Here is a 17,670-nt window from a genome sequence, read left to right as displayed (position 1 = left end):
TATTTATTCAGAAAAATGACCCATGTGACTGGTTTTGTGGTCCAGGGTCACATATTTCCAGTTCAACAGTTTTGAGCAATAGCAATGTGTATTTTTCTGCACACGCTCACAGGATGGTAAAGTAGTGGTGGTTTGGCCCGTAAAGAAAACACGTGACTTGATGAAGGATCTTTGCAATCTGGCCGCACCCTTTGGCAGTATGGTGAAACATAATTTGTCCATGTTCAATCAAGAGGTCAGTGTTTTGTGTTTGCGTTTGGTTGAGTTGAGTACAAATATAAATTTTCCTTTAAATACAATCTTTATTTGAACGGAACATGGAAGTTTTCCAGAATATTTTCAGTGGATGGTTGAAACATTTTGTATTTACAGTTAAGTATATTATTATCACAGTATATTAAATAACCATTATATGTTGAACAATACTGTTTTTCATTATTTTTAATAAGACAGTAGTACACAGGACTCTATTCTTAGTGTGTGAAAACATAACTAAACCTAATGTTTGTGTGTGAATTTTCTTACTTGTATAACACTTTAGGAAAGGTTGAAAATTGTAACATTAGTTTCCCTTTCTATGTTTATTAACCTTGAATTAATTATTTAAAAATGTTTACTTTCTACATGTACTGCATTAAAAAAAGCACTTTTTAACATTACAAGTTAAAAACAAAGGATAAGTTTGCATTAGGAAATGAGCTAGAAATAAAGCTACAAAAAATAATGAATTGCAAATGCTAACATGAAATAAAATTAAAGCCAGAGGCCTTGTGATTTGCACAACAGCTGTGGTTAGTACTAGTTATTGTCTATTTACCATATGATTTCCGTTTTACTAATCAGTTATCACACAATTTTCAAGTTTTGCCTTTAGACGTCATGTGTGTGTGTTCTTGTAGGCTATGATTGAACTGGAAACAGTTGAAAAAGCCCAAGAAATGGTGCAGTTCTACAAAGATCACAAGGCAAGGATGTGTGGCAGACCGGTGTCTGTTTCCATGTGCCGTACCATGAAAACAATAGAGGTATGTGTTATGAAAACATACTAGACAGAAAAACATCCAGTTTATTAGTGATCACGTTGTTTCAGTCAATATAGTGGTAATGTCACTGCTTCCTTTAAGACTTGGTTCACTACAATAAAAGAGAAAAAAACATTGTTGTTTACTCTCCCTCATGTGCTCTAAAAATTATATGATTTATTTTTTCCATAGAACACAAGAATGTTAAAGTCCCCCTGTGCTGAAAATCTAGCTTTTAGTGTTGTTTATATGTCTATGTGGTGTTTTTAATCTGCTTTAAGACAAACCATGTGTAAATTCAAGTCAACACCATTGCTGAGTATTTTCTCCTTAAATCTGCAGTGAACCAAAGACAGTCTCAAAAACGCGGTTTAAAATCACATTTGTAACACACCAATCATGTCAACATGTGATCGTTAACGAGTGAATCTCTGAGCTGAGTGAGTGAGTGAGTGTAGGTGGGGCTAATTTGCATATTCATTGAACTAAATGCATATTCACAGTATATATATTCATATACTAAATGAGGCAAGGGTGTAGTGTTACATTCAGCTATTTTAAGGCTTGAAGATATTTTTTCAAGGAAAAGGCGTTTAAATATGTAATTTTAAGTGATCAATGATGAGTTTTAAGGGATACAATTATTGACTACAGGGGGATTTAAAGATTGCAGTTATAGACATTCACAAGAAAAACTGAAAAATGGAGGATAACAGTATGATAAATACAAAGATGTAAATAAGAACAGTCAGTGTATAGATGCAGTCCAGAACAGCGTTTCTCAGAAATCGCTTGCTGCATCCAACCTGCAGCCCGCCGGTAAAACAAAGAGAAGCAAAACACGTGCCAAAATGTAAAAAAGGAAGGGGTCTGAATGCACTCTATGTTGGCTGTAGGAAACTGGGCAGTGCTATATTCATCTGCCACATGCAGCACTGATCCAAAGTATGTGCAGAGTATACAGTAGAAAGTTTGTGTGCACAGCGGCTGAAAAGGAAGTTAACTTCCTGAGGAGAGAATATATGAACAACAGCAGATTTATTGAGTTTACAACAGCCTAATTTTTGAATTTGCATCTGACAAAAGAGAACCATCATAATTTTGTTTGTTGCTTTTTCATTGAATGGCTTTACCCTTAAAATCTGATGCACGTGTATTTTTTGTGAACTTGGAATGACATGAGGGCGAGTAAATAATGACAAAGTTTTCATTCATTCTGTGAACTGATCCTTTGCTTATATTAATGACTGTAAACAAAACAGTCAGGATACAAAATAGTGTTATATAATAGTGATGATGTGTTTTTTTTGGTTGGCCAACCCAGAATTTTGCATCACTCTGGTATCCTCGACAAAAACCCAATAAGATTTTTCACGTTGGCTTTCGGATTATTGCCGATAAACAGTTCTTTGACTAACAAAAGTTTATGATTCTTGCACGTTTTGTCCATCATGATTTTTGAATTTTGAAGTGTAAATATAATCGGCGGAAGTCGAAAGCTAAATATAGGCTATAAACAAACTACGCCACGGTCACATGACTTCAACGTCACCAGCATTTAGTTTGCAAAAGCGTGATTGTAAACACAACCAGGCTGTGAAAGCGACTAGTGAGTAGATGAGTTTATCTGTTCAGTGCGACGATATTTAATGTCCCGACAACCTCTGGAGTCCCATTTAGACACTTGTTAGCAACCGCCTTTTTCAAGACACGTAAAAGCGTTAAAAAAATCACAATGGAGTTTTACTGATTATGCCGAAGAATAAAATGTAAAAGTGTCTTGAGCTTGTGTTCACCACCGACCTTAATCCAGGCATTTAACCAAAAAGACATTGACTTTGAGACTTGGAAATCACGTTTCCAGGTTTTGGCCGACAAAAATGTCATCCCTGCTGCACTCAATTCAACTAAAATGATTGTTGTGGTTTCTTAATCCCTCATTCCCCTTTTAGAGCCCTAGTGGGAGATCCATTTTCATCAGCGGTCTTCCCAACCAGAGATTTCAGCATAAATACACAAAGGAATCCCTTTTAAATCTGGTTAAGCCCTTTGGAAAACTGACTGCCTACTCTCTATCCTACTCTCAAGCAACGGTACGTATACACACATTTTCCCCTCATCACGATCTATGATGATCAGCATAGAGTAGTTTTTTTTCTACTCTAGATTTATTTTTATTAATTTATTTTTCCTGAGCCGCCCCTTTCTTGTTCCTTCTCAGTGTTACATGCAATTGGACAGTGTCAAGGCAGCTGAACTAATGGTTGCGCAGTACAGTCGGCGGCCTTGCAAGTTTTGGGGGTCTGTGCTGAAGATAGCCATGAGCAGGAAAGGAGACTCTCTGATTCGTTGGTAGGTGAATGTGTCTCAGTCATTTCAATGTAACTCTGAAATCATGTTCTCATTAACCGTCACTGAATAAAGTGGATGCACAAATGACACAATACATTTTCATCCTTGTATTTGCAGTAGAATGGACTAGTACAGGCATTAGCAGGAATGTACAGTTGGTGTACAGAATGCACACTTTAAAATGTTATTGTTGCAATAGATATCAAAATATCAGAGCAAGTGGAATCTGCAAAGAAATCATGCTTTCTTCATAAATACCACTTTTCTATAGTTCAGCACATTACATGTCCATATATATATATATATTATTTTTTTTATTTATTTTTTTTATTTTTTTTTACAAAATACTTTTTTGGTACATTTAGGGTGTGTTCACACCTGTAGTTCAGTTTTCTTAGTTAATTTGGTCTGGACTGGGAAAAAAGTACTGGTCCACTTAGCGTTCACATTGGCATTTTAACACTGAATCTAAAGGCATAGGGAGGGATATGTTCACAACCTGCTTTTATTTTGTATATTTAAATAAAAGAGGAGAGGAACTTACAGAACATCCAAAACAATGCTGTGTCCTTGGGTAAATGCGCTCGTATGTGTGTAGCCGAAACTATGATGGTATTTTGACTTTGTGAAGAGATCATAAAATGTGTAAAGGAGTCAGCGGCAGGAATCCCTCCGACAACATCGCGACTGTCACGAGAAAAAACTGTCCTTTTTAGGGTCGCATCTTGTGACATCATGTCCTGTTTTTGGTTAGTTTACTTGTCTTTGGTCCGTGTTTGTGTTCACATTTCATTAGAACCGCACCAGAGTTGGTTTGATAGTGGAGCGAGACTCATCTTTTCACTGTCTCGGTCCGCTTGTTTTCTGCACCAGGGTCCAGATGGCAGCGTTCACTTATTCAGATGAAGCGCATTAACAGAGCAATCGCACCAGGGTTCGTTTTAATCCAACCAAACATGCCAAGTGTGAACACACCCTTAGTTTGAAATGTTTGCTTGTGCTGTTTTTTTTAATAAAAGGCACTGACATTAAGTGACTTACAAAGTGGCATCCGTAGTTAGACAACAGCAACAGTCAGATGAGTGGGGGAAAATATACAATATTTCATGTAACTTGTGACTACCATTGTGAAAGTAACAGAAATCATTTTGTTTGCTCTATTATTACAGGAGATACACTTTAGAGCAAGAAACTGAGGAGAAAGAGTTAAAAAAGGAGGAAAAACTAATTAAACCAAACTCTGAAAGAACAGGAAATGACCAGGAAATCAAGAGTGACGCAAAGGAGGTGAACATCACACATGTTGGACACATCTGACAATCTATTCTCATGATCTTAGAAACATTTGGAATGATTGATTGATTGATTGTCCACCCCTTTGATCATTTCCCTTTGGCTTCTCATAACATTTCTGATCTAAAGTGTCATGCATACATGCAGAACTAAACTTTTGGTTTACATTTTCAAACAAATTGAAAGGAAAGGAAAAGCAGCCAAGTGTCAGGCTTATATGGTATCGATACTGGTTAAAAGAGAAATTCCGTGTTTGCAGAACCAGCAAAGTTCTTTACCGGATTGTGAAGGTGCTGGTGGGGATTCAGTTTGTGAAGGAAAAGGTTCGGAAGAGGTTGATCAACAGGACAAAACCCCTTTGAGCCCTGATCAACCTGACAACATTGTGGGTAAGTCCATCACACACTTGCTTGTAATAGACTTGATCAGTGCCTTATTATAACCTCTGGATCTTCATTTAAAACATAGTGTATTTATAGTTTAGTCTTTCTAATGGTTTAAAATGTTTGCGATTTAGTGTGTAAGCAATTGAGGGAAAACTGTAAATCCTGAACACTTCTCCGCCTTATTTCAGGTGTGAACTACGTCATCCCAGTGACTGGTTTCTTCTGCAAGCTGTGTAACATATTCTACACTGATGAGAGCAAAGCAAAATCCGAGCACTGCCGCAGCCTGGAGCATCACAACAACTTCAAGGTGCCTGTAATAGAGTTACAATAGAGATTATAAAACGGGCTGTGAAAGGTCTTTTCTTCTCCACCTGTTTTTTGTGACTGCTGCTCCAATGAGCATTTCTTATCCAATGGTCACACCTTTTTTTTGCAATTTCTATAGTTTTGCATCCTCCTCATGGGCATTCAATAATTTTTTACTTTTCAGTGCGAGTTAAATCTCTATTTTTGACCCATTTTACCTGTAAAAGAAAACCTGCTTAATAATTATGCACTTCTAAATATAAGGCGTTTTTCATGATCAGAATATCGACTTGACATATAATTATGCATGCATGCATGTGTGTGTATATATATGGGGTATATACTGTATATGGGGTATATATATATTAAGGGTGTACCGGTTCTCTGTAAAAAATCATCGTTCTCCACCCACGGTTCGGCACGCACTTGCACCGTGATTCATCTCAAATCTGACGACGCATACGCATCTATAATATGGTTTAGGGCTGCACGATATTGAAGAAAAATGCGATACGATAATGCTTTAAGTGTGTAAAAAAACTTAAATTATCTTAAAAATGTATTTAAAATTATAGAACCTACATGCTTCACATTCTTTTTGTGACGAGAAAACATCCCTACAGCTTCTGAAAGTGAACATCAGTGTTTTACTGTAGTATAAGAAGTGTTATTTTAACATCAGTGTAAACCTCAGGGGTTCAGGTTATCCTACATTAGATTTATTTAACAGCAGAAACTGAATAATCAAATGTAAAAATAAAACACTGCTTAGTTTTCACTGTATGAATTAAATATATACTGATTCTTATTAAAGCTACAAAAGTTATTCAGCCAAGAGCAGTGAGTGATTTTCTCTGTCTTTTGTACATGACCCCAGTTATTGCAAGCCGTTGCGATATTTCAATAATTTCGATATATTTTGCAGCCCTAATATGGTTTGTTGAAAATAACGCGTAAAACATTCTGGCTTCCCCTAAACTTTGTTCAATGCAAGTGCCGTTTTGCTTTAATATGACCAGTCATTCACGCCGTCATCTCCCGAGTGTTGATAGGCGAGACTGAACAGCACACGTTGCTATCTGTGTTTTAAATTGAGTTCTCTTTCAAGTCTTGCGCTTAAACGGACAAATTCACACAAAAAAATAAATTGTCAATATGCGCGTCTTGGTGAGTATCCTACAGCAGTCGGTTATGTCTCAAGTGGAGGTAAACAGTCGAGAAAGACAAGGCATATGAACAGTATCAGTGTATTATGTCTTAAAGTGACTGCAGCCTAATATTCCGGCTGTCTGTGTTTTTAATGTTAATCAAATGACAAAAAAACAGGGAAATCACTCACTGCTCTTGACTGAATAGCTTTTGTAACTTTAATAATGATAAATCTTTTATACATTGAAGATTATACGCAATCTTGTTTTACATTTGATCACTTTATTCAGTTTCTGTACCTGAAAACTACTGTTAGATACCTGAAAAGCACTGTTTATTTTATTAGTATCTTTGCTCTATTGTAATAATTTGTGCTGTTTCTTGTAGTTTTGATTATTTGTTCTTTATTTTTATTTGACAGTCGTCTTTTTTTACATAGCATATACCGAACCGTACCGAAACTTGTGACCCTAAAATCGTGATAAAAACCGAACCGTGATTAATCTGAACCATTACACCCCTAATAATATACAGTTTGCTCTGCCTCGGAAATTACTTTCCCAAGTGAAACACATTTTAATAGCCATTTTTCCTTTTTCACTCTGTAATACATCAGATTATAGAAGTAAGATGGGTTTCAAGTTGCTATACCTCTCGTGCTGGTTGTGTGGATGAACTCACATTTTCGCTTTGATTTTCAGCTCAAACATGCCGAAGCAGTGGAGCCGGCAGACGGACACCCCGATGGTTGAAGAAAAGGGTGAACATGAAAAGACAGAGACATTGTACTTTTGCATCATTGTTTTTTTAATTTGTTTTCATTCCAGTGAGTTTCCACATTCTTTCTGTTCAAATGTTTTGTTTCTGAAAGCGCTTCAAGAGTGACTGTGTGTGAGAGAGAAATGCGTGTGGATAAAATTGTGAAGTCATTGTAATGATTTGGATGTGCATTAGTAAATAGAATGAAAAATGTATATCAGCTGACGTAGAGTGTTACAATAAGCTCTTGAAATAAACTCGTTTGTTTACCATCAGGTATGTTTACTCTCACCTGTATCATAGTATGCAAGCTTGTGCATTTCCACCTTGATAAGAGCAGGTTACCTTTAGCTATGCAAGCCTCTCTGGTGGTCATGATCTGTAATACTGTGTGCGTGTGTGGTCAAGTGCATGAGTGTGTGTGTGTGTGCGCACAATAACACTGATCAACATCTAAAATAGTTAAACCTCACAGCATTGGATCTGATTAATTTGTAAAGAAATTAGTCTTGACATCATTTATGAATGCGTGTACAATTTTCCATCAGTTTAAAAAATGTTACAAATGTATCTTACCACAAACCAATACATTATTCCTTGCAACCTTTGTCTGTGAAGGTCAAAATGAAATGAATGTGCAATGATTTGTACAAATAGTGGCACATTTGTGAATAGAGTTATTATCTTTTGTGTAAATGTATTGTTATTTGTGCCGACAACCAAAGGAAGATGTTCCGATTCAAACACAAAATGATCTTGCACAGACAACACGTATAACTACTAATGAACGCCAAGATACAGATGCAACATTTTGATAGATATTTGTGCACACGTTTAAAAGTTTAGACTAATTTCCTCCTCTGTCTAGTCCTCTCTTTTCAATACAATCAAACCCTGTTGAGTCAAAATAGCTACGTTTACATGCAACCAAATGATCCGTTAGTAATCAGATTCATGGCTCAGTCAGATTGAAAAGGATTCATATAAACACCACAATTGATCCGACTGTGCTCAATCTGAAAACTTTGGTCTGTAAAAATTTTGAAAGGAGTAATGCAGACCTGAAGTAATCCAATTGGGGGGGGGGGGGGGGGGGGGGGGGGATAAGCATGTAAATGCTTGAATCTTACTATTTTCTCAATCTGATAAAAAAAATTGCTTGTCGAACGTGTGTGTATTATTATATTGTTTGTTATACTTTGGAACACTAGTAATGCACATGTAAATTAATATGTAAATCAGATTGCAAAGTTTTAAGTTTACATAAATATCTTTTAGAAGCTGAAATCGGATTGGATTCATACGGTTAACAAAATTCGTGCATGTAAACATACCTAATGAAAAAACGACTACATTCCATTACATTAAAAACATCAACTAAAATGAATACATTTACCAAATAAATAATGAAAAATAGTGTAAATTAAATTCAAGACTATTATTTTTTCTAACAAATAAATGAAGTGGATTTAAAATCAAAGCACGGAAATAAAAACAAGAAACATTGAACTAAATATCCAAACATCTTGAACTATTTCAATCATGACAATTGGAAGGTTTTTTGATTGTCAAAGGTTCTGTATATAGATAAAACATGACACTCCACAAAAAAATAATTGTGTAATCAGCAATACAATCTTAGCATCATAAGCACATTTACTTTACATGCACGTTAGTTAATGCATAAAATTAATAACATTTGAAAACAGATTTCATAAACCACAATTTTTGTATCAATTTGACGTGATATTGACTCTTCAGAACACTTTTTCTTTTCTCACATCTCTGGAATGTATAGCATCAGTTCTTTACAGTGACATCAGAAAAATTATGCACAACAATAACATTTTGGACGCGTTCTGGTAGCAGGAACAGTAACCTTTGTAGTTAGATGGTATACATCAATAATAGTGTACATTTGACAGCAATAGCACAGCATCACCTCGACCAAATACATTTATATCTTGAGCACGGTTTATCTCGACACACACATACATATGGCTTTAAGTTAAAAATAGACTTTGCTTTTGAATGTTCCTATTGCACAGCATGCATGATTCCCAGGACACTATACCTTGAGTTGCTTTGGGTAAAAGCATCAGCCAAATATGCAATTGTAAATGGACGTTAGATCTTCAAGAGGTACCAGATTGTCAGCTTACAATTTGTAAAGGGCTACACATTTAATAGTTGAGTATTTAATATAGTTGATACTAATATTCAATTTATTTTGCACATATTGGACTTAAAATCCGGAGCTTGCCTGAGAAACAATAACAGACGGCACTGGTGCATTGTGGGTGAAGGGACAACACTAATGTGTGTAATACTAGGACTGGTTTAAGCGCAACTTTAGTTCACTGTATATCTATACACATGTACACATTCCTCCTACAACTGGAGCGCTAGTTTCGGCTCCAGTCGAGGTTTTAAATATCAAACGGGTTAGTGTTTAGGGATTGCTCTGATCTCCATTGTGTCGAGGAGAGTCGTACCGCATGATTTGCCGTGGGGTGCCGTACCCTGACATGCCAGCTTGAGATGCGCCACGATTGCTTCCCATCTGCATCCCGATAAGACTCCGGCCTTGACGCAGCTGCTCCTCTGAAAACTCCCGCTTGTGGCCCTTGGTTTTCCTAAAACACAATTCAAAATATTTAAATGCAGAAAGTGAGTTCTTAGAGGACGCATGAGATGCTGTAGCTGTGTTTCATTTGATTAATCCAGACTTTTGACTAAAGTCTGGTCCGGTTTGCAGACAAAGATGGCTAGGAAATTACAGGGAAACATCTGTGCTTTTGTAAACGCAAAAGAAAATGTCTGAATGTTTCAAAATGATGAACGTCACCAGTAATTATTCCTTCTTCATAGGTGCTCATTGGCCTTTTGTAATGTCACGATTGTAAGCATTAAACCATTGTTAATGTTCCACTGCTTATTATGTAATTTAAAAGAGGTCTTTGCAATCTAATAAAATCTTCTGCTCATGAAAGACGTAATAAAAAGGCTACGGAAGCCCAATTAGCCGCAACATAATAAAAAAATATGCTTTAGGTAATCATAACTATGACATAAAAACCTGAAATTATTAAACAATAAGTCATTATTACATAACAGTTGACCTATTGATATTAAAGTCATTATTATGAGATAAAAAGTCGTGAATGTCGTGAATAAAAAGTGATGACTTAAAGTCAATTATGAAAAAGTCAAAAGTAGGACATTCTAAGTCATAATTATGACATAAGTCCACACCGATCCATTTAAAAGTCACTAAGAGATTAAAAGTTGATATTATGAAATAAAAATTCAATATTATGACATACTATATTATAATTATGAGATCAAATGTTTTTTATATGTCATAGTGCTGCCCACAAGGCTATGGCTCTGAAACAAAAGCTTATTTTAACTTAAGTACTTACAGTACCAATGATTATTTGAATTGAAAATAAGCCCTCCTTTCATTTTTAATACATCAGCAGTTCTTACAGAACGTCTCTCGCACTGTTTACACTCTAATTAGCTGCATTACTTTATGTGCGATCGATTTAAAGCCAGCCAGACAGACTCTGCACAGACTACACTAACCAGGTACAAATAAAACTATCTGACTGACTGATTCATCTGAATTTAGATTCGATTTGTTTGCACACTGTTGGCAATTCTGCAAGCTCTTAAAGGGATGGTTTGGAGTAAAATCAACCCAGGGTCCTTTGCACCATGACCTCGAGCCAAACCCCCAAAGCTTATATAGAGATATCAGCCGAATGGCTTAGTGCAGGCGCTAATGGATCCAAGTTTGTATCTTGTAAATTACCCCACTAATAATGCTTAGTTACCCCTATTTGTACTACTGTAGAAGTTTGGTACCATTCTGGGCATTATTAGTGGTGTAATTTACGAGATACATCATTGGATCCATTAGCGCTGCACTAAGCCATCCGGCTGATATCTCTAAATAAAGTCTAACTTTAATGTTCGACCAAGGGAAAAAAGGCTTCTGGGGGGGGGTGTTTGGCTCGAGGTCATGGTGCAAAGGACCCTAGGTTGAAATTACTCCGAACCATCCCTTTAAGTGATAAATGGATAAATTCTGATTAGATCAACTTTCGGTTTATACACTGATAAAGCTTCAAAAGACAGAATCAAGAAAGTTGGAAATACATTGGCAAATAAAGATAAATGAGAATGAAAACGTTTTACACCAGCAGAGAAGGCTTTGCTGGCCCTGATCGTTTGCCCAATGGGGTCTCAGTCCGTCCCTGGGCAGAGTGCAAATGAGTAACACCCTTTCTCTGTCCAGCTCACCTGTGAAACCAGTCTTTGTCCCCGCGGTAATGTCCATCATCCTTTGTGAGAGCTTCACTTCCCAGAGCCGTGAGTGTCCTCTGGACCGCAGCCATGTCCTTTCCTTTAAAACAGACCGAAAGGCTTATGAACACGATTTCGGTGACAACGCCTGGCAGAGGCATCTTGTAATTTCCTTTATACACCATGTTAATGACAGCAGAACCTGATTTCCTAGATCGACATCTTTGTTGATCCTGGACCAACTTTCCAATCAACCAATCAGATTTGAGGGACAAGTTTAGAGTCATGTCAAGTTTAGGCTTAAAGCCAGGGTTATGTGCGTCTACATTAGTGTTATTCACCATCTTTTTACTCTGATTTTAGGGGTAACTTATGGGTATGGGTAAGGTTTAGGGGTAGGGATATGGACTACATTTTCGGACAGGAATGTTGTTCCAGGATCAGCAAAATATGTTGACCCAGGAACTCGTTTAACTCGGCTAAATCCTATGCCCATTTCCAGATAACATAAATGCTTCAAAACAGTATGCATCACCTAGGAGGAGGTTAACAAACTTATCACTTATCTAGTTACTGTAAGTTTTTGTACCATACCTAAGAGTTAATGTAAGTTATGTTTAATAAAAAGGTTAATGTACGGTCAAACAGATCATCACAAAATAAACCCTGACAGGGTGATCTTGATCCCAGTGCAAAGCTGAGGTGTTATGTAAATAATTCATGATGATATAGTGGAAAATGTATATAAAGGGGTCATGAACTGAATTGTTTTATTATTTTTTATTACACGGCTCTGTGGAATACTTGATTCTGATTGGTCAATAGTGCCATCCAGCGGCACGTTATTCCCAGATAACAACCGCTGAAAACAGAAACACAGGCTCATACGGGTCACTGAAGTCAGCAGCGCTATACGCCTGCTAGGAACGGTTTTTCTTCGTGGAAGTTTTGCGTTTGGTGAGCTAATAAAATATTAAAACTCAGTCGAATCAATATTTTGTGTACAGTTATTTAATTATGCCATCCAGTATCGTGGACTCGCTCTCTCTTGCTTCATACAAACGCAGCTGCCGCCATTTTGTGACTATTGTTTTGTACACTGTTGGATTATGAGATACAAACAGGTACGATTTTAAAACAGTTTAATCTGAAATCAATATATCTTATCCCCATAACTATTTATGTGGCGACATGCTGTGTAATAAGTGATATGACTGTATACTGTATCTCTTAAATGTCCGCCTAGTTTGAACTTGCCGCGCTGCGACTGCTCTCTCCATGGAAACTTTGCGTTTAAAGACCTAATCAAATATTTCAACTCAGATCAATATTTCGTGTCTAATTATTTACTTATGTGGCAAGTAGCCGTGTAATAAGCGGGATAATGTACATCCAGCCGGTGGTTCTCTCAAAATAACCCTTCAGGCGGATCAAGACCTCCGCTTCACGTCCTCATCATCCTGTCGGGGGTTATTTTGAGAGAACCACTGGCTGGATGTACATTATCCCTTACATAATGTTTCCTGGGGTGCACTTGTAATGTTAGTATGATTTTTACTTCAAAAATTACTTTGTAATTTAGAAATAAAAGGCATTTTTCCTAGGCTGATTTTAGCTTCTGATTTGAACGCTCTGTTTGAAGGGGCGTGTCTGTGTGAGACTTCAGTGTAAACGCCCACTGCTGTGATTGGCTGTGAGACTTCAGTGTAAACGCCCACTGCTGTGATTGGCTGTGAGACTTCAGTGTAAACGCCCACTGCTGTGATTGGCTGTGAGACTTCAGTGTAAACGCCCACTGCGGTGATTGGCTGTGAGACTTCAGTGTAAATGCCCACTGCTGTGATTGGCTGTGAGACTTCAGTGTAAACGCCCACTGCTGTGATTGGCTAACAGCTTTACATATGAAATAGCTAGTATTACATATGGAACTTTCTCGAAAACCTTTAGCACGTTTTTACTATTACAGCTCTCAGTGTTAACTACTCGTGAAAAGTGATAATTATAGCATTACAATTAGATCTACTCAGATCTACTTTACTAGATCATTACATCAGAAATCACGGTCACAGATCAGGCATTAGAATGAACAGGGTTACCAAAGAATCCAGTGAAATGTACTGAATACGAATAAATAATGTTTGACTGAGACATTCACATTGTTGAAAATAAATATCCACAGTCCTAGGATTAGGATCCTTTGGAGGGTAATGTCATTATTAGTCCAGTTAGTGACACTAACTCCAGTGGGCGGGGCCTAAGCTGATCTTCTTCTGCAGAGGCGGTCTTTCACTGCCTTATTACGTCATGAAGAGGCATATTCCAGGACGAGTCGTTCGCTGGGCCTGGTGACAATAAAAGCTGATTTTGGACTAACAAGGAAGTTTTCAGTTCTGAAACTTCTCAGGATATTCTTATAATATGATGACCTCTTATATGTCAAAACCTCAAGGTTCTCTCTTGATTTCTCAGTTCATGAGCCCTTTAAATGTAACTTTATTCTACTGACTTTCTACAGTACATTTGGGGCGGTAAATGTTTTTGAAAAAGGTCTCACAGAGGCTGCATTTATTTGATCAAAAATATATCAAAAACATTAATATAGTGAAATATTTTTACACTTTAAAAACTAACATATTTGAATATATTTTAAAATATAAACTAATTGAATCATCAATACCAATATTTTTTATTTTATTTTAAGTGTATATTCAAACAAACTGTTGTGTGCGAGTGTGTGTGTGTGTGTGTGTGTGTGTGTGTGTGTGTGTGTGTGTGTGTGTGTGTGTGTGTGTGTGTGTGTGCGTGTGCATGTGTTTGTTTTACCTTCCCAAAGATCAACAGTTTGGAATATGTCTCCCCTGTTAACACCATATTCTTCAGCCGCCTGCAGGAACTGAGAAATCTTCTCCATTTGTTTAAAGACCATTTTAGTTTCTGTAATTTTCTTAATTGGTTCCTCACCGCTGGGGTATAGACTGTTGATGAGCCGGCAGAGAATCTGGGATGGGGTTAAGAGGGGGAAGGGAGAAAGGAGGAACATAATCATTTAGGTTCTGTCAGATTCTTAGTCCTAGTGATGACTAAAGCTGTGCGTCGGGGTCCTGATCACCCTGTCAGGGTTTATTCTGCGATAACAATATGCTGGATTTACTTTATACCATACATAATAAATTTTGTTAAGCCTGGAAAACATTACTCGACTTTTGTAGAGATTTTTGTCTGATTTACAGTCTGGACGTGTCAACAGTAGTAGACGAAAGTAAGAGCCAGACTGCAGATTTGAGTCGGAGTTGACAGATTTCACAGAAAATGGCACAGTGTATTATGGGTAGAGACGTTTTAGCATTTTTGGGCAGAGATTTTTTAGCTTCAGACTTCAATTCCATCCAGTCGGAGGATATCAGACATGTTTGATATTTTTAGCCGATTTTAGAACACGTATTGTTTTCATTTGTCATGCGTCTCCAATATGATTCCCCGTTTTTCTCTGTAACAATTTACTAAGTCAACAAGTGTATGATGCCTTTAGATGTTAATGCTTACATGCCAATTCAACAATAGTAAGTTGTGTGGTATCAAGACAATTTCATGGCAACACAGTATTTTCTAATACTTGTACACTGTCTTATTACTTATTCAAAAAAGTGTACTTTTCCATCATCAGCAAAGTGAATGCTTTTAGTGCAAAGTATTTGAAGTGGGATGCAACCATAAATTTAAACTAATACCATTTACTCCTGGTATTAAGAGGCGTTTTGGTCGATTGGATCACAAGTAGACGAGGGAGACACATTCCCGTTTACACCTGGTGTTTTAATCCGTCTCTTTTGTCCACTTTCAACCACTTCTGTCCTGATTTCTTCGAGGGGAGGGTCTATGGGCGGGTAAATCTATGTGTTTTTTCAGATCTTTCGATCTAATGGATGAAATAAGCTCACGCAATTTACATATGAACAGAAAAGGAGAATCTGGAAAAACATACGGAGAACATCAGCTTTAGTTTCCGCTCTGACAGACGCAAGATCACGCCGAACACTGTGAGTGTGTGTTAGAAATCAGGAATGCTGAGAGAACATCGTGATTGGTACATTTTTCCTCTTCAAACCAAACTTGGGTCTCCAGCCGACAAAGTTTAAATCCCGTCTGGCTAGAGCTCTTCCCATAATGTTTACGCATTAGTTCAGTAGACGGAGAGTAGACGGTCTTCTGTGTCTGTTTGAACACAATATGATCACATGAGCGTTTACACTACGAAAGCAATCTGGTTAAATACGTTTTCGACTACCTCTGGAAGTGTTCGAAAGTGGACAAAAGACGTTTTAGACCCGATTACACCTGTAAACAACGCATCTTAATGCCAGGTGTAAACAGGGCCAAATGTGAATTCATCAACACATGACAATGCTGTAAAAAAAATATTTAACTTAAAAAATAAACTAAAAACATTATTGGAGAATGCTTATAAGAATATACAATTTCAGTCTTTCTACTTGAAAATTGTACACTTATTCAATGTGTTACTTGCCATTTCTTTATAATTATTTGTGAAGTTTACTAGCAATTTGAGAGAAAATAGTTTCTAAACCAAATTTTTCACACCTCCACAAACGTTTTTCTGTGTAGTGTCATAATCATCGTTCTTAAAATAACTTTTTTCTTAGTGTGAAGAAATTTTTAATAATCTTTTCTAAATAATCTTTTTCCACTATAGAACGTTTTGTGCTTTTAGTTGTTAAAGGTTCTTCATGGAACCATAGACGCCAATAAGGAACCTTTATTTTTAAGTGTGTATCTACTGACAAATGTTGTGTTGTTTCAGGCACCCCTTGTTAAAAATGAGTCTCTGACATTAATATAACCAAGGTTACTGGAATGTTTGATCTAGAATTTAAGTTCCTTCCCCATTCCATTTCCAGCACATACTGTTCCACTCGTGAGCCATTTCTGGAAGTTCTGTTTGCCAGGTTCAGGTCGCTCCAAGTCGTCACCACACTGGATCAGGATCCATTCCACAAGCCGAGTCTCCAACTCCACATTATACTTCTGGTCAATCTTCTCTTGGACCTCACGGCTGAGCCCATAGCTTGGTCCCCTGTTTGCCATGGCATTAACACTGACCTGCAGTGGTGATAATCTGAAACACACACACACATATGTCTGAATAGACTAGATTTTATTTTCAAACACTATATGCCTATAGACTATGTAAAATAGATTAGAGCATTGGCTACTGCTTACTCTGAGACTATAACCCTATTGACAAAGATTTTTGTCCGTGTTTAACTGGAACTAAATGGTCTAAATTGATCAATTTGATAACGCCATACAAAAAAAACGGATTGGTTTCCATTGGTTTCCATGCAACACACGTCGAGTCACTCCGAAACATGAACGAGCAAAATCATCATATTATTTGCGCTGTTTTAAATCGACTACAATCTCAATTTGATCGAGATTATCAACAACAAACTGACCAAAACGCCAACTTGAGCCTGACGCACTCTAGTAAAAAAATGACAGTATGCAACTGCGCATCACTAACTGATTGTGTAATGCAGTCTAATTTTCCGACAATGCAGTGAGACATTGTGCATCTACTCACTATGATGGAGGCTGTTTGTTGTTTTCCTCGCCCGTGTAATGTCCGTCTGTTGGCACCATGGATGAGCACTCGAAGGGCCAGTGAAGGGGGAGGGAGGGAGGGACTGGAACCAGCTCAGCATCCGTCAAACCAGAGCATCACGCGTGCTCGCTGATGGAGAGAGGGTTGGCTAGGAGCTGGACAGTAAGTGTTACGTAAAACTCAAGGTTGCGCGCATCATTGGCTTGACATGTTGCAGTGTGTAAAACGCGTAAAGCTGCGAGCCAAAAAAGGCATTCGGAAGAATGGCTTGTGTGTGCATATTAAAGCATCAGTGTGTGCGTACATGAAAAGCAGGCCATGAAGAACACGGTCTCTATATGCCATATATGCCGTCGGGCATGATGCAATAAGGGCACGCGTGAGATGATGTCATCTTTACTTTACTGTAATACAATCTATGCTCAAATGCAGAAATGTTTTACTCTTCTGAAATGCTGAACAT

At 37.4% G+C, this 17,670-nt stretch overlaps 2 protein-coding genes across 3 annotated transcripts in view; one reads left to right on the top strand and one right to left on the bottom strand.

The window, feature by feature from the left end:
- The window catches only part of LOC307158966 (uncharacterized protein), a 36,385-nt gene extending 29,037 nt beyond the window's left edge, over positions 1–7,348 (top strand). For both annotated transcript variants that reach the window (XM_079872006.1, XM_079872007.1), the window contains exons 12-19: positions 113–235; positions 900–1,025; positions 2,975–3,115; positions 3,244–3,374; positions 4,544–4,661; positions 4,927–5,056; positions 5,242–5,363; positions 7,213–7,348. In XM_079872006.1, coding sequence (XP_079728132.1) covers positions 113–235; positions 900–1,025; positions 2,975–3,115; positions 3,244–3,374; positions 4,544–4,661; positions 4,927–5,056; positions 5,242–5,363; positions 7,213–7,263 — 942 coding nt within the window. In that variant the 3' untranslated portion in view covers positions 7,264–7,348. The remainder of the gene's footprint in view (positions 1–112; positions 236–899; positions 1,026–2,974; positions 3,116–3,243; positions 3,375–4,543; positions 4,662–4,926; positions 5,057–5,241; positions 5,364–7,212) is intronic.
- A 191-nt stretch (positions 7,349–7,539) lies between these two features.
- tagln3a (transgelin 3a) lies at positions 7,540–17,547 on the bottom strand. The gene is made up of 5 exons (XM_079872009.1): positions 17,187–17,547; positions 16,508–16,718; positions 14,408–14,582; positions 11,582–11,684; positions 7,540–9,906 (listed from the first exon to the last, which is right to left on the bottom strand). The coding sequence occupies exons 2-5, from the start codon at positions 16,685–16,687 to the stop codon at positions 9,723–9,725; spliced, it is 642 nt and encodes a 213-aa protein (XP_079728135.1). The 5' UTR covers positions 16,688–16,718; positions 17,187–17,547; the 3' UTR covers positions 7,540–9,722.
- Between the last annotated feature and the right edge of the window lie 123 nt (positions 17,548–17,670).

The sequence above is a fragment of the Squalius cephalus genome (genome assembly GCF_949319135.1).
Source record: "Squalius cephalus genome assembly, chromosome: 5".
In the NCBI taxonomy this organism is placed as follows: Eukaryota; Metazoa; Chordata; class Actinopteri; order Cypriniformes; family Leuciscidae; genus Squalius; species Squalius cephalus.
This window is presented reverse-complemented; position numbering and strand designations above follow the sequence as displayed.

Coding starts and splice junctions, on each gene's coding strand:
- tagln3a (XM_079872009.1), bottom strand. CDS start 16,687: ATGGCAAACAGGGGACCAAGCTATGGGCTCAGCCGTGAGGTCCAAGAG. Junction 11,685..14,407: donor AACTGTTGATCTTTGGGAAG/GTAAAACAAACA, acceptor TCTGTTTTAAAG/GAAAGGACATGGCTGCGGTC. Junction 9,907..11,581: donor GACAAAGACTGGTTTCACAG/GTGAGCTGGACA, acceptor ATTGTGTTTTAG/GAAAACCAAGGGCCACAAGC.